Raw genomic sequence first — 21,845 nt, 5'->3', positions numbered from 1 at the left:
ACACCTACATTTCCTGGCAAATTCCCTACAGTATAAAGAACTCTGGTTTGAATACTAAATATTTTCTAGAAGACAAAGAAACAAGACAACAAAAAAGGCATTTCAATGAAAGTATTTATTAATACAGAATACAATAGGCATGTCTTGTTAAATACAGGTCATGTCAATTCTCCAAACAAGAAAACCAACAGGTTGAACTTGTGTTTGGTTCTGTATTAATGAAGGCACATGAGAATCTGGTTGTTCTATGACGTTTTTCATTTATGTTTACAGCAGGCCCAGAGTCCATTGTTGCAGGTTCCTATCCAATTTTCATATGTAAAGCAGGATCCTGAACGCCGGCAGTCTCCCCGGTTTGCCTTGCATTGGAAGGTGTCACGTATTATGCCTAAAACCAGAGAAGGTCACAATAGTAAAATGCCACCACACTTTGTGCGCACTGAGGTGCAGCCTTCAGTGTGTCTTCAGCCACCCAGGAAATGGAGATATTCTCTGATAGCATTCTGGAGTGTATTCTACTTACACAACAATTTTTATACAACAAACATGAAGAAACTCTAAATCTAAAAAGGCAAAGTATGCATTTGAAAATATACTTTGATATAAAAAAAAGAATGGGATATTTTTCAGCCCATCAAAATAATTTTCTGATGCAGCTTTGGTTTTACAAATTAAATATGTTGTTAATGGATGCGCAGAATTTGTACAAGACTTTTAAAACTGTAACAGTTCCTTTTTTAAAATGATCATGATGGAAAAGTGCTTCAGAAAGTAGATTATTTGGCCATAGCTTAGTTTTAGCACGACATGGTTTAGTTTGCATCGATTTTAAAATTGAGTGAAAGAGTGAATATTTTCATATAACAAGATATGGAATTCTGCATTTTGAAAATGCCAAGAAATGACACATAGCACATTGAAAGTAAGGGTGATTCTTGTAAATTGTATGATAATATTAGTATTACAAGCATTATGACATATCTCATCCTTTGCTTTTTGAACTCTTTAATTTGGGTATGTGACACTATTTCACTGCACTCTCAAGAAATGTTTTATTTCACAATGTCAAGTATATTTATATGTTGAATATTTTAAACAAAATAAATGCAATAATTGTATTTAAAAGAGAATATAATATTAACAATTCTCCATGATAAATAGCAAAGTCTTCATGCTTGCCTGAAATGCGGTTACTTTTGTTGTTTTTTGTTAATAATTGTTTTAGATTTCCCACAGTATTTCAAGCAAGGAGAATAAATTATTCCAACTTATTACACCTTCTCTATAACAAAAAGAAATACCTGTCATTTCACCAGCATGTATTACTATCAAAAATAAAAGTGAAAAAAAAAATCAGTATTTCAACAAATGAACGCAAAGAAATATAATGTCTTGGTACCAGTCTCTAACAATCAAATATCTGATGTGTAGAACCACCTTAATACTTCTTGTATAATAAGGAAATAGGATTGAGCTCTAGGTTCCCTGTTGCTTACCTGTAACAGGCTCCATGATGAGACAACAGAGAGTCAGGAAAAGCAGTACCTTCAGCATTTTCAGCAATTCAGCACAGATGTGATGATTCTAGTACAGAAGTGGTAACACACCAATATATACAAAATCAAAGCCTAGGATTGCAAATATTGGAAAGCACAGTATCAATATTTACAAAACTCCTTACACATTAGTGTGGACTTTTCCTGTGAGTTACTGATTACCACTTGTTCCAGCTGTGATGCCACGTTTGCAAAGGGAAACACTACAGATTCCAGTAAAATAACATTAGTAACCCGGATTTAATGATTACTACAAAATCATTCCACATTGTCACTGACGGGAAAGGTATTATTTGTTAAAAAGATAATAAATTAAGTCTACTAGGTAGGATCTGAATTAGTTTTGTTGTGCACTTTTGACCATTGTAGACAACTGTGCCACATTTGTGGTGTTGAAATATTTGCAACACGGGCTCAATTTGTCAGTTAGAAGCCATGAATATTTCAGGATCTTTACAGTTTGACGTATGCTTAATTTTTGTGCGATGTTTGTAAGTGCTTAACAATACCGTTTGTCCTTCACCCCCATGGTCACCCCATGTCCATCGCTAAATTACTCAAAAATGGAAAATAGAGAAAACCATGCCAAGGACAACTTGGTCTGGGAACAAAGGTTGTTTTTGAAGTGTGTTAAGACATTACTCATTGTAAAAATGTCCTTTATATCACCGGCATGTCTCTGTATGTTCATTTCTGATCGGCTGCATACTCTGCATTTCTGTGTGATATTCAATCAATCAATCAATTTTATTCTTACATACCGCCTTTCAATCAGAGTATTCTCTAGGCTCTATAAATTATCGCATGAAGACTTGTATCAGTGTGTTTTTTGAGCAGAAACCACTAGAAACAATTGATTGCCATTCCGCACTCCCCGGACCTTTCAAGATGACATTTTATTTTTCAGGGAATACTTTGTGAGTAAAGTTAATTAAATTCTAAATTGCAAGAAACTGAGACTCATATATTATAGATCAGCTACAATACTTTGTGCATTAAGCAAAAAAATACTTATATAAAATTTCATGTTACATATAACTCATTTAAGATCATGTTGGTACTTACTCTAATTTAATAATGAATGTACCAATAATTAAGTTAATAATTATTGTTTACTTATATTTGTTAATGGAACTTTCATTCATCATTTATTCAGAACACTGGATACGATTGCACATGTATTATAGATCTATCCATTTTCTAACTGCTTTATCCAATGCAGGGTCATGGGGAGCCAGAGACATATATATTATAAATAAGTTAAAAAAATCGTTCTTATGACAATATTATATATATAAGTACTGTATTATCACTTGACTATACATAAGAATTTCTTTCTGCATTAAAATTTTCTTGTAACAAATTGTAAGCATATAATATAAATATAATATGATAAAAAATGTGGGATGGCACAATATAAACAATATTGCTTTACTGCCTTAAGGATTTTTTTAAAGTCATTTCAAGCATGAAAACCTTTCTGCAGCACATTTTACTAAATGCACGCTTTAATCTGATTTTATGGTGCAGTGGTCACCAGCCCTTTTCCCATAGAGCCTTAATCCAGTTATTCTTATAGGTAACCCTAAACCACCTGTTGTTTAAAGATCAGAAACACTTGTTAATGTAATTGTTCACTTAAGCAAGTCATTTTTCAATGAAGGGGCACACTGGTCCTTGAAGAATGATTTCTGTTCCAAATTATCTTTAAATTGTTTGGCACTACCTAATGCTAGCGCTGCCATAGGTCCAATTCCTGGCGTATGGAGTTTGTGTGTTCTCCCCACGTTTGCGTGGGTTTTCTCCCACAGTCCAAAGACGTGCTGGCAGGTTAATCGTCTGTCAAATTGTCCTTTATGAGTATGTCTGTGTGTGCCCTGCGTTAGAAATTAATGATTTGAAGGCTACCTTTAAACCCTGCTGTTTAAGGGGCTCTTCAGAACCAGAGTTGTTGAACGATTTCTGACGAAAATCTTCAAGTTTCATTTCTTATTTATTTGTGGTACAGGTTTAATATATGGCTAGAAATGTCATAAAGATACAGAATTGTTTTTAAGTAGCAAGGAAATAACGTAGTGTGGAGCACTGCGCATTTAAATGACTGATTACGGTTCTTTTGTGATATGTCACGTGCGTCTGAAATCCTCTAGCAGCAGGAAGGGGATTGTGGGTCCAACAAGGGAAAGTGAAAATGAAAGCTCAGTGCTTCAGGAGATGTCTGGGCCTGAGTGATGTAGCTGAAATGCAGGTAAATTTGCTAACACTATCGTTACGAATTGAAAGCACTGTTTTGCATTATGTTACTAACACAGTGTGGGTGTTTAATGCACAGTGTTAGTACTATGCATCTTATAAATCTAAAGCAAAGCACAAATGCTTGCTGGACCAACATAGAAAAAGTTCATAACCCATACAACTTAAACTGTAGAAATGAATGGAACTTAGATGCACATTGCTTACATTAGGAATATATACTATTTTATGAGTCCAGTAAAGCTTACAATTATGCGCGCCTTGTGCGTTAAAAAGAAATCCATTGAAGTAAGGGACACATTAATAAGAATAAGATAATAAGGTAATATGTTACTTTGCATATGGTGTGTCCGAAATTCTTTTTTAAAATACAATTAACAGTAATCGTGTATTCACTTGATCCAGATTTTTCAATTTATTCATTGGCGTGTATCTATAGGAAGGTATGGTGCACCTGTTACGTATTTTGATCATAATCCGCCTGTATACGCGTTAACGCCATTTCCATATACTGTATGGCACAGATGCTGAACTTTTTTAAATCCCCCTACTTCTTAATTTTAAAAAGTGACCCTTTAATGAAGGACCTTGTAACTGTAATAGTTTTTTTTAATTTCCTCAACATTCTATAAGTCTTTTTCTCCCTAAAAATGCCCACCTACAGAAGAAATTCGTCATCCAGTTGTGGAACTTGTATTACATATCTAATGTATAATTTCATTTGCTGGCCAAGTATTTCTGCATGCATATTTAAAAAATAATTTCTTTTCTTACAGGTTTAACTTCTACACGTTAAAGTATGTTGCTGCTCATTATACATTAACATTAACCCTCACATGCCGATAGTCTCTAACTTTTACATCAACACCAATACTTCTGTTCATTGACAGTTGTTTTATAGCACATCACCACAATGATAGTTTTATTCATTTTGGCATTTTTATCATATTCTTCTACTGCCACAAGTAAGACGCACGAGGGTAATGGCTCTGTCAGTGAGCAGCCTCGTGTAGATATAAACGGTCTTCAGTTTCCATGGAACAGAATCCGGCTTCCAGACCACGTCATACCTGTCCACTACCACCTGCTCATCCATCCCAACCTGACATCCCTGACTTTCACTGGATCGGTAAAGATCGAGATTGATGTCAAACATAATATCACCTCGGTTGTCCTGCACAGCAAGAATCTCCAGATTACCGTGGCTACCATTCAGGATGAGTTTGGTCACTTCGTGTCACACAGGCCACTGCAGGTGCTAGAGAACCTGCCCCATGAACAGATTGCTGTCCTCTCGCCTAAACCTCTGCTCGCTGGGGAAAAGTACTTTGTTCACATTGAATACAAAGCCAATTTGTCGGATGGTTTTTATGGCTTCTACAGGAGTACTTACCAAACAAAAAATGGTGAAACAAGGTAATTATACTTCTGATATTACTGTAAATGTAAAACGTAACCAGATGCCTAAATTGCTTTTCGTACTAAATGTAAAATAGTGTTACTTTTTTAAAACCTGGTACAGATGTATTTCATTTCCTATTTAATACCTTTGAAGAAGAATACTATATTATTGATTATTTGTGTCTTTTTGGAGTTGATGTTTGTAGGATCGGGTCGTTGTCATTTTGTCAATCAAAATTTTGTCATGTGCTAACATGAGTACTTTTTTCTGTCTCCATTGTCTAGAACACTGGCATCAACTCATTTCGAACCTACATCTGCAAGAATGGCTTTCCCCTGCTTTGATGAGCCGCATTTTAAGGCCAACTACTCCATTAAAATAAGAAGGGATGATTTACACATCGCGCTGTCTAATATGCCTATTGTATGTACAGCCAAAGAATAATGAATATACTAGATAATAAAAATGATTGCATCAAGCATACAATATCTCTACATGATTGTTATAATCATAATTATACCACAGTCATATAATCAAAATTAAATAGGCTCTTTAAGAAGCAGAGAACTCGGAATATTTTACATTTTTGCCATTAGACCCACTTGTTTCTTCTGAGATTTCTTTAGACTCTGTTGAAATATTTTACCATACTGAAAGCAGCATGTCTTTCAGTAGAACATTTGACATGCTGTGGTTTTAGAAGCACTATCAAATCAAAATATGAATAAGACTTATCTGTGTTCGAATGAAATCTTATTTAGTGCCCCGTACAGTACAGTGAGCCTGAGAATGAATTTATGTTTATGTTTTGCTAGGAACGGACAGTTGTTTTGGAAGGTGGACTCTTTGAGGACCACTTTGAAGTGAGTGTCAGGATGAGCACTTACCTGGTGGCCTTTGTTGTGTGTGACTTCAAGTCTGTGAGTGGAAGAACCTCCTCTGGAATTGAGGTAAACTTCTCCTGCTTCTCCCTGTATTTAGGCTCTAAACTTTCAGTAACAGTTCCACACAATTGTAACTTCCTTGTACAGATATTTGGACCTTTGTGAAAGGTCATTCCCTGGCTTGTGACTTCAGTTTTGTACGGTGTACTTGGAAGATGGTTATAGGATGCACAGACTCAGAGAGGTCTGTAGCAATGAAGTATTTTGGAGTAATACCATATGACTGTTATTCTACCAACAGATAAGCTGTATATTCCTTAATTTGATCATTAAAGAAATACCCTCTTCAAATAGGATTTGTGATGCTTTAGAACATCTCAGAATCTATAATGCATTTCTAAAGCGGGTCAATATTTTCTTTTCAGAATAACAGTATACTAATGTAATACAAATACAGTATTGTTGAGTGGGCTTTCCAGCTGTGTTGCTTGATGCCATGTTGGTCAGACCTTTAAAATGTTGATTTCCGAGATTGTGGCATTTGGGCAGAGCTAAAGCTCCTTCTTCCAAATAGTTCTTATTTTCATTTGTTGTTAGAACATATGGTCCATGCCAAGGGTACCTATATTTCTGTTATCTCAGCACTTATTTTACTAATATGCCACTGAAGTAATACATACTAATAAATACTTGCAATTTTATAATTCTATAGCCAGCAGCTATATCACCCTGCAACTCACAACTGGCAAACCCACTAAAACTACGCAGGTGTGAGCCTGGTCAGTACCTGGATGGGTGACCTCCTGGAAAGCTAAGGTTGTTGCTGGAGGCAGCAGAGGTGTTAGTGGGGCCAGTAGATGGCAGTCACCATGTGGTCTGTGTGGGTCCTAATGCCCCAGTATGACAGGGACGCTATACTGTAAAAAGGCGCCGTCCTTCGAATGAGACATAAAACACAGGTCCTGACTTTCTGTTCATTAAAAATTCCAGGGAGTTTCTCAAAAAGAGTAGGTGTGTAACTCTAGTGTCCCAGCCAAATTTCCCTTTGGCCTTTATCAGTGTATCGCGGTGGTCTGCGGGCGGTGAGAGTCCGGGTTCAAATCCCCAGACTAATGTGTGGTCAGTGCAGACCTGGGTTCAAGCCCACAAAGAAAAGCTTGGGTGGAGCGGTGGCTCTGTGGCTAAGGATCTGCGCCTGTGACTGGAAGGTTGCCGGTTCAAGTCCCGCAGCCGGCAGAGGAATCCTGCTCCATTGGGTCCCTGAGCAAGGCCCTTAACCCCAGCTGCTCCAGGGGCACCGTACAATGGCTGACCCTGCGCTCTGACCCCAAGCTTCTCTCCCTGTCTGTGTGTCTCATGGAGAGCAAGTTGGGGTATGCGAAAAGACGAATTCCTAATGCAAGAAATTGTATAGGGCTAATAAAGAAACATTATTATTATTATTATTATTATTATTATCAGTCATGGCCTCCTAGTAATTCCCTCTATGAATTGGCTTCATCACTCTCTTCTCCTCCACACTGATAGCTGGTGTGTGGTGAGCGTACTGGTGCACTATGGCTGCTGTTGCATTATCCAGGAGCTGCACGTTGGTGGTGGTGGAGGGGAGTCCCCATTATCGATAAAGAGTTTTGAGTGGAGTGTCCAGAAATGAGCTACAGTATATAAGTGTAAGGATTTTTTTTCTTGTTCCTTCAGGTTTCCATTTTTGCTGTCCCAGACAAATGGGCCCAAACCCATTATGCCCTTGAAGCTGCGGTGAAACTCCTGGAGTTCTATGAACAATATTTTAACATCTACTATCCACTGCCAAAGCAGGGTAAAGATAACTGTGCGGGTTGAGGAAGGCTTTGATTTAATTCAACATCTGTATGCTGCTGTGTTTTCAAGCTGTTAATCATAAATCATTATTAGCTTTTCAAAACACTGTGAAATTGTGAAAATCATCAGTAATAACAAAAACAGTTCAAAGTCATGTGGACAGTTTCTGCCCATGTTGAATAAGATTTTCTTTACACGGTTAGTACAATTGTTTCTTCTAGAGCATAGGGTGTTTTAAACACCAGTGGTCTTTGTGTTATCATTCCAGCTGAACTCTAATTTGCATATTGGAGTCGGCAGTGAGATAAATCAAGATTAATGTGGCCTTTGATTAAAGATCAGATTATTTTTGTAAACTGCACTTGCTTCTCTGTCCTCTCCTGTTGTAGATTTGATTGCTATCCCTGACTTCCAGTCAGGAGCCATGGAGAACTGGGGTCTGACCACATACAGGGAAACTGCCTTGCTGTTTGATCCCGAGACCTCATCTGCCTCAGATAAGCTTTGGGTCACCATGGTGATAGGACATGAACTGGCTCATCAGGTAGGTGTTGCGTTTGTTCTTATTTTTATTGATGTAGACCTGCAGATAGAGGTGAGACTAAGAAAACCTTTTATCTCTAATTTGACATCAGATTTGTTTATTGCAGTCATTTCAGTGCTTTTAAACCAGAGCCAGAGATTTATTTTTAATTCAAACGATGACATTTAACATATGTTTGGCTTTAGGACCTTCTGTCTAAAGAGTGAAGATTTGTTTTTGTACTTGTTCTAATAGCAAAGTTAAAAACCTGCTCTAAGTTCTTCAGTTAGTACAGATATTTGGATACAAAAGTATTAAAAGGGGAACTGCAACGCTATTTTTATATTTTGGGGTTAGAAAGGATCTGCATTTTGTTAAGTGCATTTCAACCCACAATGAAAGAAAAGTTTACACGGTAACTTGTAAAACCTCCAATTTACATCACATAATAGATCAAATTTCCCGGTATGTCCAGCACTATATTCTGCGATGATGGATGAGGCAACCAAACTTCCAATGAGTTGAAATGACCCTATTACATTGTAAACAAGCAGTGTTGTGAATACATCGCTTTTAATCCAATAGAAATATTACTCTCGGGTTTGAGACGGTTTTGCCAATAAATACAGTACCTGCCAACTCTGCATGCTGTTCACATTGGTGCATTTCTGCAGTGAAACGTCTGCTGCACAACCTTACTTCTTTGCACTTATATTCACAACATCAGTTATTACAGTGAATAGTGAGCAGGAAGGGCCTCTTCACATTGCAATTCAAGCATACTCTGGCTTTTGTCCATGGCAAAACCAGTGGTTTGTGTCAACATGGCGACCACAGGGTACGTTCACAAAGTTCACTACTTTGTGCTTACTTGGGAAATTGTTTTTGCTACTGAGACAGGTCTGAAAAATTGAGATTGTAGTTCCCTTTTAAATCCCTTGTAGAGAACTCAGAAAGACCACTAGAGGGAGCTAAAGGTCAAAAGAAAAAAAAAGGAAGGCGTTAGGTTAATCTAAACTACTGTGCTACCATCCCAGAAAGCTTCGGATTAAGTTTAATCAGAGTGGTCATATGCATGTTTTTGAATGCTGGTTTGTCCTTTTGTTACCAAAAAGTACAAAATTGAAATGGTGTTCTTCTGTTACATTTGCAAACAAAGCACCAAGCCATTTAGTTTTTTGGAAAAGATTACATTGGGAAGATGGATAATTTAATTCCAATAAAGTCACCTCTAACATGGGGAGGGCTGTTAAGAAAATCACAGCTCTTAGCTAAGTGAAAGTAAATGTTGTCAACAAATATAGTGTTTATAGCTGTATATGATTTTACTCCTCAGCTTTAGAGAGAACTGCTTGTGATTTCACTATTTTTTCTCTTCCAGTGGTTTGGCAACCTTGTAACAATGGAGTGGTGGAATGATATCTGGCTGAATGAGGGATTTGCCAGATACATGGAATTTGTTTCAGTAGATGCCACGTACCCTGAGCTGAAAGTGGTGCGTTGCATTTATAGTAACCTGTAGATTTTGTTTAGGATAATGATGAAACAGAATGCATCATTATTCCATATTTCAAACATCACATCTATCCATTTTCTAAGCACTACTTCCCATTCGGGGTTGCTGAGGAGCCAGAGCCAATCCCAGCAAGCTGTGGGCACAAGGCAGAGTACACAATGGATGTGGGCACACACCCAGACATGCACACACTCAGACATGCACACACTCACACAGGGCCAGCTCTCCCAGAAGTCAATTAGCATACCAGTATGTCTTTGAACTATGGGAGGTAACCCACATGAAAACAGGGAGAACATGCAAATTCCATGCAGATATCATCCCAGGGCCCCAGCACTGCAAGGTACTAATGCTAATCACTGGGCCACTGTGCTGTTTCAAATATCAAATACAAGTTATAATTAATTACAATAAATAACTTTGTTGCAATTCAGTGAGTGTGAAGTGAATTGTTTATATTGTGTTTCTAAAATTATGTGAAATATTGAAATATTTTAATTCTCATTGGTAGTAGTTAAAATTGTTTTAGAAGACCTTTTGAAAATGGATTTTTAGAACTCCAGGATCCTCACTGAATGTATTATTATATCTATTTCTCTGCAGGAGGATTACTTGTTGGACACTTGCTTTGCAGCAATTGGCAGGGATTCCCTGAACTCCTCACGGCCCATATCCAGTGCTGCTGAGAACCCTACTCAGATAAAAGAGATGTTTGACACTGTCTCCTATGACAAGGTGACATTTGTTTTATAATAATAATAATAATAATAATAATTGCTTACACTTATATAGCGCTTTTATGGACTCAAAGTGCTTTACAACCAATGTGCAGCATCCACCTGAGCCATAGTGTGCCAGAACACTCACCACACATCAGCTCTCAACTCTCTTGATTTTCTTTATTGAGGAAAAAAAAAACCTTTATTCAGGTTTTGCTTTATTCAGGAAAGGAATGAAGTGTTAACTTTCTGAAAGCTTCCATCAGATATTTCTTCATTGAATTTTTAAACATTATACTAATGTATGTATTTACCAGTTCTCCAGACTTAAGATCATTAGAAGGCTAGGATTGAATGGAGTCCATTCAGCCTGTCTTCTTTGTCTGTTTAGCTTGCAAATAGTCTAGTGATCTCAGAATCCATCTATTCTTTTTAAAGGGGTTGTCTTCTATCGTTGTAGAAATGACAGTTTCCTTTTTGTTGTAACATGTAGGCAAGAGAATGTGTTGTATTTTGAGATGTTATTTGTTATAGGTTTGTTGGTGGTGGGTAAGAAGGGCTTTTTTAACTCTGTCTCTTCTGGATACAGTTGTTCAGGCTTGTTGTAAATAAGTCTATTCTCTATTTAGATAGACGCAAACATCTATTTGCAAATTTACTGTTATACTCTGAATCAATGTTTGCCTACGACAGCTTCACATCATATCATGGTTAGCATGGTATTTTACGTTTTCTTTTATAAATGTTATAACACTGATCCTGTGGTATTCCAAAAGTATGTTCTCTCCAGTCTACAGCAACAGCTTTTGTTCGTACTGTTTTCTGATCTTTAACCAATTGTTTACCCATGTAAGCAAAGAAACTTGAATTCCTTAGCTATCCTTAGTTAAGGATTAGTCTTTCAGAAAGGTTTTGATAAATTACTGTTTCAAGTCAAAATACATTGTCTTGTGCCTTATCTTTTGCATGTGGTGCTTGTTTAAAGAAATCTAGTAAGTAGTTTAGGAACAGTCTGCATCTTCTAAATCTGTGCTGACTATCTCCTTTTTAACGGTTTTCATTTAAATGCTCTGCTAATTTGGTTAAATTTAATTAAAAGATATAATTGAGGTAAGGCTGATCTGGAAATCACTGTCTCTGTTTTATTCCCTTTGAGAAACGAGCATTGCATTTGTAATTTTCCAAACATTAGGTACACCCCTCCTTTAAGAGCCAATTCAAACTTAATAGTTTAAAAGTATACAATAACTGCTTTTAATACATTTTTTTGTGTTTGAAACTTCAGGGAGCTTGTATCCTTCACATGTTGAGGAACTTCCTGACAGATGACGTTTTCCAGAGTGGAATTGTCCGTTATCTCAGGAAATTCAGCTACAAAAATGCCAAGAATGAAGATCTATGGAACAGTATTGCAAATGTATCATTTCCTCTTTTGAGTGTTTGTACTAGAAAAACAATAGATAATCAATAACAAGGCATTCACATGACTACAGCAGATTTTAAAAAAAAATATTTACACATAACATCAGACAGCAAATAGCAGGGCAATATCAACAATATCAACAAAATCAATATAAAAAAATATAAAGTGGGTGTTATTCCTTATATACTGTATAATACATAAAGTAAACAAACTGTGATAGTGAAACAAAGTAGTTTGTATAAGGTATCTAAAAAGAGACCGTAAACTATAAATTTTAGTCAGTATTTTATTTGAGATATTTTGGTTTGATTAAATTTACTACATCAATAAAAATAAATATAGAAAACGAATGTCATTTTCAGTCTCATAGAGGACATTAAATCTTGCTTGTCATTTCAGACTTGCAGTGAGGAAGACTTTACTTCAGGAGAGTTCTGCTACAGCAGCAGTCAAGCTACAAAGAATGCAGTAAGTAAAATCTTAAATGGAAGGCATTTGCTTTGTGAAGTATTAAAAAAAATTGGGATTGAAAGAACTGGAATATTGTATGATGTTGATTGCTGCATGGTATTATTGGTCTGGAAATGCATGCAATTGGTTTCTGTTTGTTTTCCAAAGTACCGATATGCTGGAGAGCACCTTGACTTGAAGGAAATGATGAACACATGGACTTTGCAGAAGGGAATTCCCCTGATTATTGTGGATCGCATAGGAAATGTGGTCACACTCAGACAGGAGAGGTTCTTAAAGACTGTTCTGCCCTCTGATCCCTCATGGAATTCTGAGCAGCAGGGGTGAGAACAAACCTTAATCTTACAAGACAAGGTCGTCTGTTCAGAATGTAGCGTTATTGCTGTGTTGAATTTCCCCTGTGCAGAGCAGCTAAAAACCGGTCAGTGTCTTTTGAATGCATTTATCACATTTTAACTTCTGAATACAGTTCAACATTGTGGGACATTATCTGAATGAGGTTAATACTTTTGCAAGGCTCTGTATATTTATAAGAGTTAGAGGAGTGGTGATGGAATACAAACAGGGTGGAAAAGGGGGCTTCAGAATACACTGAATATTAAATTCTAATTTCTAAAAGCAATTTAGCAAACTTGTTTTTGTGTTTTAAAAACCATTCCAGTTACTTGTGGCATGTTCCACTGACATACATGACAAGCAACTCCAGAAAAATTGGAAGATATTTGCTGGAAACAAAATCAGGTAATAGCATATTTTATATATACAGTAAAACATTAGACCATTTTAAAGGCTTACTTTTACAATACTCTAGTTGTCACATACTTTTAGTTGTTTGCAGTGAAAGTTGTAAAATTGACAAAATTGCAATAGAAGTACCAATTTTGCTGAAAAATGTATAACGGTTACCATCAGCAATACTTTCCTTGTACCAATTTTATGTTATAGACCTATCCAATTTGTAATGGCCAAATTGGTTTAAGCTTTGACATTATAGCAAGAGTTGCATACCGCAATGGGAAAATGAGGACTTGCAAACAAGCTCCATTGACTTGCCCATCTGAAATAGCTTTTCCTCCTGTCATAGGCAATAAGCCCTGCAGTGCCCAACAGGAGAGTTAGTATTCGCTGGAGGAGCGGCACATCTCTGTCTGTAGCGTCACTGCAGCCCTGCAGGTTGCAGAACGAACCCCAAACATTTATAGTTTGCAACTACATATCACTTACTTTGTTTCTGTAGACACGATTGAAATGGAGGAAGAGGTGAGCTGGGTGAAGTTTAACACAGATATGAATGGATATTACATTGTACACTATGAAGGGGATGGATGGAACTCCCTGATAAACCTGCTTAGTAAGAACCACACTGCTGTGAGCTATAAGGACAGAGCTAACCTTATCCACAATGCATTTCAGCTTGTCAGGTAAGATACTATATATACAGTGTACTGTACACTCACTGGTCCAAATCTGCCATAGAAAACCTCATCAGCTACAGTATAACAATTGTGAGCAGGAGGAACAGCTTGAATGAGACCTGAGCACAGTTGGTGTTCCAACATGATTTTCCATTTTGAATCCCAATTTGAATCTTGCAGAATAACCTGCAAGCGTAATAGTAATAGGTGGCACTGAACAGTTTTTTTTCCAAAAGCTATAGATTGAAGGTGATTTCTGGAGGTGTGGCTCCTACTTCACAAGTTAGCTGTGCATTAATTGCCACTGAGTCTATTCATTTGATGGAAGTTCCCTTCTGGCATTGATTTACTTATAGGTTTGATGAGACTGTTCTAATTTTTACAGGGTTTTCTCCTCTTTTTATTAATTATCCCTGTGTCTTAATTGATCAAGAGACATCCTGAAAAACATTTTTTAAGCCTAAAAAGGCAGTGCCCACCAATGACAAGAAAATGAACACCTGTATGATGTAGAAAAAAAATCTGAAAGTACTTTAAAAAATGTAAATCAGGCATTAGTGGTTTAATAACTACATATGTGCAGTTTAAAAGTTTAAAAGTCATTTCATCTTTGGGAAATGAAAAGCAAAAAGTGAGTCTTGTTTAAATATTTCCCCACAGACTTTAGGCTTACAGTTTTTTAGACATCATGTAAACGTTTGCAGTTTTATCTCAAGATGTAGAATTTTAACACGATGATGAATGAGAACATGCTTAAAACAATTCTATACTGAAAGTATATGCTTTAGTATATTTTGTGTTTAACAAATTATTATCCAGTGCAGGGAAGCTGTCACTGAATCAAGCCCTTGATCTTACTCGCTATCTGAGCCACGAAACTCACAATGTCCCGCTGCTGCAAGGTCTTGGTTACTTAGAGGTCTTCTTCAGAATGATTGAAAGGAGGAACATTCCTGATGTCACTCAAAACCTTAAGGTATGCTTTAACATAATGTGCTAGTGTCACTGTTTTATTTCTTTATTTGACTTTGAATTCAATCTGGCAATTTTGCCCCCTTGCAGTTTTTATTGCAACATCTGTGGATCTGTGAATGTTATAGCTAAGGTTCAGTTTCCTTGTACAACACAAAATGCAGAAGGATTTTGTTCTTCTCTACTTTTATAGTAAAAAGTATACCATCTATACTACATTTTTTCAATAATGTATTTAAGCTTTACAGCACTTTACTGTATAAACAAGTAATTCAAGTTAAAATGCACTGCATCTAAAATAACTTAAATGTTCCTTAAAAGGTTTCCTAATCTACTAATCAAAGATATTTAGATGCTTATATGAACAGTTCTTCTCTTGGTTTACACAAAGTTTTTGCTGGTATTTATAATCACATCTGAAAAAAACTGAAGAAATTAAATGGTGAAAGTCAAACAATTAGATATATCTAGATAGAAGTATCAGCCACAAAGATACTCAAATCAGTTTAATATTTTTGTATTTGCCGGATCTTTTAGACCTTGTTCTGTTTTCAGTAGCTTATCAGAGAACATATTGGGAACATTTCAATCAATGAAACAAACAGCAGTGTGGACCAATGTTTACTTGATAAATAGATCGAAGTTCACTTTCTTGCTCAAACAGCACATTACTACTTTAATACATGATTTGAAAAAGAAACAATAACAGAAATTAGGCAACTTTCATTCACCTGCGTGATTTGTGGCTTTGGGTTGTGTAACAAAGAAGCTAGATGTAAACTGAAGGCCTGAACATTTTGTTTGGGTAGTGTTGAAATGAATACTGTTCCTGCATTTCAATTAAAGTGACTGTCACTCTTGTACAGAATTATATCTTGCAGTATTTTAACCATGTGATCGACAAGCAAACATGGAGCGATGAAGGATCGGTGTCAGACAGGAGGCTTCGTTCAGCCGTCCTCGAACTGGCATGTGACCTTGGATATCCTCCGTGTGTAAAAAAGGCAAATCACCTCTTCAGTGAATGGGTTCAATCTAACAGCACAATCAGGTTCTTGAACATCAACCCTCTTTTTAACTATGAAAGTTATTTTTTATAGGTACTTTGTATACCATTTCTTTCTGAAAAGTCTAATACCATGTGCACTGTAAGTTATAGAACGAATGAGATGTATTGTAGTCCTCTTAGTATCAGAAGTCTTCCTGGTGTTGTTGCACAAAATAGTAAATGCACATTGGCCACTTATGAGAGTCTGGTCTGTTTTGAAATAAAACAGTTTTCTTATTGGTTTTTATTGCTAAAGCTTTACAGTTTCTGCACCCTCTTTAGTTCCAATGGTTTGCGTTGAGTTTAGTGTACTTTGAAGTTCAAGTAGGTAGCTGTGTCAGCATGCGTAGGCTACAAAAGAACAAGTAAAGGTTTATTCCATGCTGAAAGGAAAAGAAAAGAGAAACAATGTTTCAGCTGTGGAGCCTTCTTCAGGTGTCTCACCTGTGTCACACCTGAAGAAGGCTCCAAAGCCGAAATGTTGTCTGTTTTCTTTTCAGCATAGAATAAACCTTTACTTGTTCCTTTAGTGTATTTTTGTCTTGACTGTTCTAAAATAGCACACCATGCTACTACTAAAAACTAAAATTTCATCAAAATCTTAGACATAAAATAGACTGAGCTTCACTACTTCCTTTTATGCTAGCTTTTTAATGTTTTTAATGGTGCTCAATAGCCATTTACTATCCCATATCTATTTATACTGGTAATTTAAAGAGGTTGTATAAGATGATTAGTTACAGGATGTGTTTTTTTTGTTTTTACAGTTTACCCACTGATGTGACTGAAACGGTTTATTCTGTTGGAGCTCAGAGACCAGAAGGATGGACCTACCTCCTGGACAAGTATCAAGTATCCTTATCAGGGACTGAGAAAGACAAAATTTTGGGTGCATTAGCAAGCAGTAGAGATTCTGAGAAGCTATCAAGGTATATAAGAATTTCGCAATATCGTGTTAAATATTCTTTAGTTTTATTCTTTGTTTAGTTTAAACAATTCAAAACTCATGTCAAACATTTTTTTAAAAAACACTATATTTTACCATTCATGCTATATTTATGATCACATATCCATGTAACTCGTCTGTATGCGAGTTTGATGTTCCTTATAAAGTAAGGATAAATCAAGCAAAATGTATCTGCCTACCAACTAAAGTGAAACATGTGGTACAAGATTAATGAGAAGGAAAAAAAAATAACCTCCCCATATATCCAAAGAAAGAGGCAAAATAAAGCCCTGCAACCTTTGAAATACTGAACAAAAAGTGATGGATGCTTTAAAGTAATGCTTCCAAATTGAGCTGCTCAGTTCCTAAATTGACCTACTCATGTCACAGTTCCTTAATGCTGTTATTTTGGACTTTCCCAAATGTCAGTTCAGGAGGCATAGTTTCATAACCATATTAACTATAAGAGATGTTATTTTGACTCAATTAACCTTTGCTTTGGAAAAATATACATGATTACAGTATAGATTGCTTACACATTAACAGTGAATCTGATTCCTTTGTAGATTGCTTGATCTCGGATTGGAAGGTGTTGTGATAAAGTCACAAGACCTCTCCTCACTTATCTACAGAGTGAGTAGAAATCCTACCGGACACTTCATAGCTTGGAATTTCGTTAAGAAACACTGGAATCAGTTGGTGGAAAAGTATGTATGATTATTTATTTTTTTATCATTCTTCATGAATCTTACTGTGTCCAAGCCTAAATAAAGCTTATAAACATCTTTCAGTTAAGCTCTTGGGGTGAGTTTCAAATCATGGAACATCCAAATTGTTTTAGATGTCTGTTTTACACCTTTTCCCCTGATACCATAACCACGGTACTTTCAGTTTTGAGGCAGTAACATAACTGAGCAGGGCAGTGAGAGTTTGTGGGAATAGTGAATACTGTAAATGGACCCCAGTCTTCCAACAATGTTCAGAACAAAACTGATGTCATTTTCCTGTAAGACTTCTTCCTTATTACACCAATGCCAGAAAGGAGGAACATTTCATGATAAAGACCAATAGGACACTGGAAATGATATGCTCGGTGTACCTGCCTCGTTTCCTGATTATAGGGACTGAGATGGGCAAGTCGTTAAGATTCAAAACTGCACCCTTTCTGCTTTTTTAGCATGCTGTTTTTTTAAACTTAATTTTAAAGTGTTTTGCAAAAGATATGTTGACTATCCTGCAGTTCCCAAAGGTCACATTTGACCCCCGGAAATATAATCACTTCCTGCTTGGTCAACATGGACAGTGCTAGAAAATAGTCAACAAGAGATGACTTGATGCCATAGTGTATTCATAAAAACTGGGAATGTAATGCTTCAGTGATTGACCACTAACAGTATGCTTGTATTGCATAAATAGTACAACTATTTAATAAATAATCAAATATTTTCAGTGATAGTGTAAAAAAACAGTGCCTGTGAAATAGGTTCAAAGTCCTCAACAGGGTCCTGCAATATCATGCAATTTTTTTCAGCTAAAGCAGTGCTTCCCTAATGTCCCATCAAAATAGACTGTTAGAATTACACAATAGAGATTTCCACTACAAATTTCAGCACAAATAAGACATGAACTTGAAATATTCCTTTATATGCCAGATGAGCATATAGCCTTTGCCTAGGGGTGTCGAACCCAAGTGTGAAAATTGCCCTTCAATAACTGGTTTAATTTCTTTCCCTCCATATATTATTCTCTGTTTATTATAAACCTCTGTTTATTCAGAGGTACAGTATCATACCAAATGCAGTCCTACATAGAGGATCTAGGAATTAGTATTAAAAAATGTGATCCTAATGATCTTAGGATCTGATCTGTTTTTAATGTATCTGTTCTGTATCTGGTGATTATGATCTTAATTCATTTGCAAAGCACTAATACCTACAGTACAGTAATACAGATGTGGTAAAGACTATCTAATCTAAGGATCTGAGTTCCTACAGTAGGTTCCTTTTGGGTCTTATTCACATTGTCAACCACATGCAATTTGAAGGTCCATGAAATCAGTACCATATATTGTCAGATGTTATTAAGGAAAGGAAATATTATGTTTGTAGTATCTGTGTAACAGCAATAAAGGTGTCTAACAGCAATAAAGGTAGTACAGTAGGATCTCTTGGAGATTACATGAGGGTAGCTGTATTCTGTAGATGTAAGAAAAGTAAATTGATGAATTTTATCTATTGTTATATAAAGCATATACTTAATTCAAAACAAACTATATCAACCAAATATTTAAAATAAATGATTAATATTTGATTTACTATACTGACGCAGCTGCTTCATACGCAAACTTTAGAAAAATCTGTGTTATTTTAAAAAGTTATTACATCACTGGTACATTTCTGAAATGTTTTTACAGATACTTTTATTGTTTGCATTCTTTCTAATGGAATTATATAATAACTTGAAATCCTCAAGTATTTACATATATACATAAACTCTCTGGTTAAATAGATATCACTGAATTGTTTTATACAAAAGTTTTATGCACATAATTTTTGCATTGGCAGTATACCTCTTAGGACATTGGCTGTATACCTTTATGGAGGCGTTTTGTAACACAATATCATATAGCATTGTCTCTGACTGGTCTTTAAATTTGTCTTAATCTGTCCCCACAGATTTCAGCTGGGATCTTTCTGTATACGGAATATCATTATTGGCACAACAGCTCAGTTTTCCTCTAAAGAAGAGCTTGAGGAGGTAAAAATATCAAATTGGTTTGGTTGTATCCTGGCTCCAGTGAGAATGTGTGTCAGTTAAACACGCAGCGTACTTAACTGGAGTCATTGTAAAAAGAACCTAAACAGTGAGAGGAAAGAAGTGAAAGACACAGTGCTAATCAAAATATATTTTTTGTCTTCTACGTTAACTGAATACCAAATACGTTGTCTAAAAAGTTTTCTGTTTTGCAAGTGCATATCGCAGCATAAAATGAAATCTTTTTTTTTCCAGGTGAAGTTGTTCTTTGAATCCATACAGGAGCACTCTTCTCAGCTTCGGGCTACACAAGTTGCTCTGGAGAATCTTGAAAAGAACATCAGGTGGCTGGAGAGGAATCTGGAGCCTATGAGGAGCTGGTTACTGAAGAACTTGCAGGAAGCACAAGTTCTTTTGGAAGATGTGTAGTGGATTGTTATTTGCCGAATTTGTACTTCATTTGAATGCTACCGTGAGACATTTCTGGGCTTAAAAGTAGGACATTAGGTTTTTTTGGCAGACAATACATGATAGGTTTCTTATTTAAAATCTTTAGCTTATGAGATACAGAATAGATCTACAGCCATTAATTGGATTTTTCTGAACACACAACCCCAATTTCGGCATTACTTCTGGCTTAGAAGTTTGTCATTTATAAATCCACTATTTATACAGAACATACTTTTTTTTACCTAACGGTTTAGCATTTTAGTATTAAAATTGGCACTAACTAAACATTAGCAGTCTTAAAATAGGTTGGTTTCAGTTAATTGGTAACCCAGGACTACATTGGTTTTCAGTTTTGTATATTTTGGAGATTTGCTTTACTTTTTAATAAAACATGATGTGATAATGGTAATCAAGGTCATTTTATATGCCTTAGAAACTGATGTCTTTGTATTAGAAACAAAAGCAATAAATGACAAATGTTTGATATGGGGATAAAATATGGCAGGTTGCAAAATGCGCTGTTTTTTTTTTCTTGGATCTTAATCTTTACTTTCTTCTCTTTATGCTTTTGATATCAAAAGTCTTTACAGTAATGTCATTTATTTTTGATTTACAGAAAGTCATTCCTCACTATTAATGAATCACACACCAAACCTGTCATATGACAGTATTCTACCCATTTACAGATGTTCTGCTTTTGTATGGAAGTGTTTAAGTTTCATAATGTTTTATACAATAGGGAAATTTCTGTAAAAATATACAGTAGCTGTCTCCCATCTTTTTATATACTTTAGAACGTTACCTTTTTGTGCCTTACATTTTTACCATCTTGTTTCTTAACTTTGTAATAGGTTCCAACACTTAGGCACAACTCTCAATGCAAGTATGAAATTTACGGGTTTTGGAGGTGTGCATGTTTTGTAGTTGGTGGAAAGATTGTATGCTGTGCCGAGAAAATGGTAATCTTTAACTTTGGTTTGATTCCCTTTCTGCTGTTTTTTTATACAATTGTGTCATACAATTGATAAAGAAATATGTGGTGTGCATCGGCACAAGCCCTTATGGTATTTTTGTAAATATTGCTCTGAAAATGGATGCAACAAACCTGATTAAAATTCTATTTGTTTATATGCTTCCCTAAAGACTGTTTTTCTACATTTTCACAAATACAGAGGATAGATTTGTGTGTATTATATAATTTTGTACTTGGCATAAATTACCTGACAATGTCTACGAACTATAGAATACAGTCATAATGTAGTGCCTTTTTACATTGAACATTAAGAGATCAATCTGTTACCTTACTCCTAATTTAAAAAATGTGACCAGTTTAAACTGTCAGTGAATCAATAATTCTTCAACGCTGCAGGGTTATTTGTAGTTTGAGATGCCAGCGGTATTAAAATTGGCATTACCCCCTATCTGTAATATTTGATTCTCTTCTTCCTCGCTAATATTCTTTACCTGTTATTTTAGAGGTATGAAGCCTCATTTTAAAATGGCATGTATCAGGAGAAGTTATCTCCACAAACCGGTTCCCCTTCCGTCGTCTGCTGTTCACTGACTGCATGGTTTAGAACATTCAGTATCCTACTACGGCGCTTTATTAATACCACAAAACTCAATGGAGCCTTAAGCTTTTATTACCGTAAATAACAGAAGCGACACACTTGTTCTCTGATGTTACAGTAT

General features: G+C 35.9%; 1 protein-coding gene and 1 long non-coding RNA gene across 2 annotated transcripts; one reads left to right on the top strand and one right to left on the bottom strand.

Moving 5' to 3' along the window:
- Nucleotides 1-96: 96 nt before the first annotated feature.
- Nucleotides 97-1,587, bottom strand: LOC148837730 (uncharacterized). The gene is made up of 2 exons (XR_016090851.1): nt 1,497-1,587; nt 97-388 (listed from the first exon to the last, which is right to left on the bottom strand). It is a non-coding gene; the product is annotated as an uncharacterized LOC148837730 (long non-coding RNA).
- Nucleotides 1,588-3,706: 2,119 nt separating this feature from the next.
- LOC148837729 (endoplasmic reticulum aminopeptidase 2-like) lies at nt 3,707-21,281 on the top strand. The gene is made up of 19 exons (XM_088912091.1): nt 3,707-3,804; nt 4,586-5,225; nt 5,496-5,634; nt 6,027-6,161; nt 7,794-7,914; nt 8,306-8,460; nt 9,821-9,934; nt 10,559-10,690; nt 11,960-12,091; nt 12,497-12,565; nt 12,716-12,891; nt 13,230-13,309; nt 13,806-13,989; nt 14,803-14,959; nt 15,822-16,006; nt 16,771-16,932; nt 17,516-17,656; nt 19,625-19,706; nt 19,959-21,281. The coding sequence occupies exons 2-19, from the start codon at nt 4,723-4,725 to the stop codon at nt 20,130-20,132; spliced, it is 2,841 nt and encodes a 946-aa protein (XP_088768217.1). The 5' UTR covers nt 3,707-3,804; nt 4,586-4,722; the 3' UTR covers nt 20,133-21,281.
- The last annotated feature ends 564 nt before the right edge of the window (nt 21,282-21,845 follow it).

Source organism: Atractosteus spatula, chromosome 3, assembly GCF_055471065.1.
Source record: "Atractosteus spatula isolate fAtrSpa1 chromosome 3, fAtrSpa1.hap1, whole genome shotgun sequence".
Classification (NCBI taxonomy): Eukaryota; Metazoa; Chordata; class Actinopteri; order Semionotiformes; family Lepisosteidae; genus Atractosteus; species Atractosteus spatula.
Note: the sequence above shows the minus strand (reverse complement) of the source record. Positions and strands in the feature narration are given on the sequence as shown.

Excerpts from the sequence above, each read along its gene's own strand:
- LOC148837729 (XM_088912091.1), top strand. The coding sequence starts at position 4,723 with ATGATAGTTTTATTCATTTTGGCATTTTTATCATATTCTTCTACTGCC. Across the intron at positions 16,933-17,515 it reads GATTCTGAGAAGCTATCAAG|ATTGCTTGATCTCGGATTGG; the intron begins GTATATAAGAAT and ends ATTCCTTTGTAG. Across the intron at positions 19,707-19,958 it reads CTAAAGAAGAGCTTGAGGAG|GTGAAGTTGTTCTTTGAATC; the intron begins GTAAAAATATCA and ends TTTTTTTTCCAG.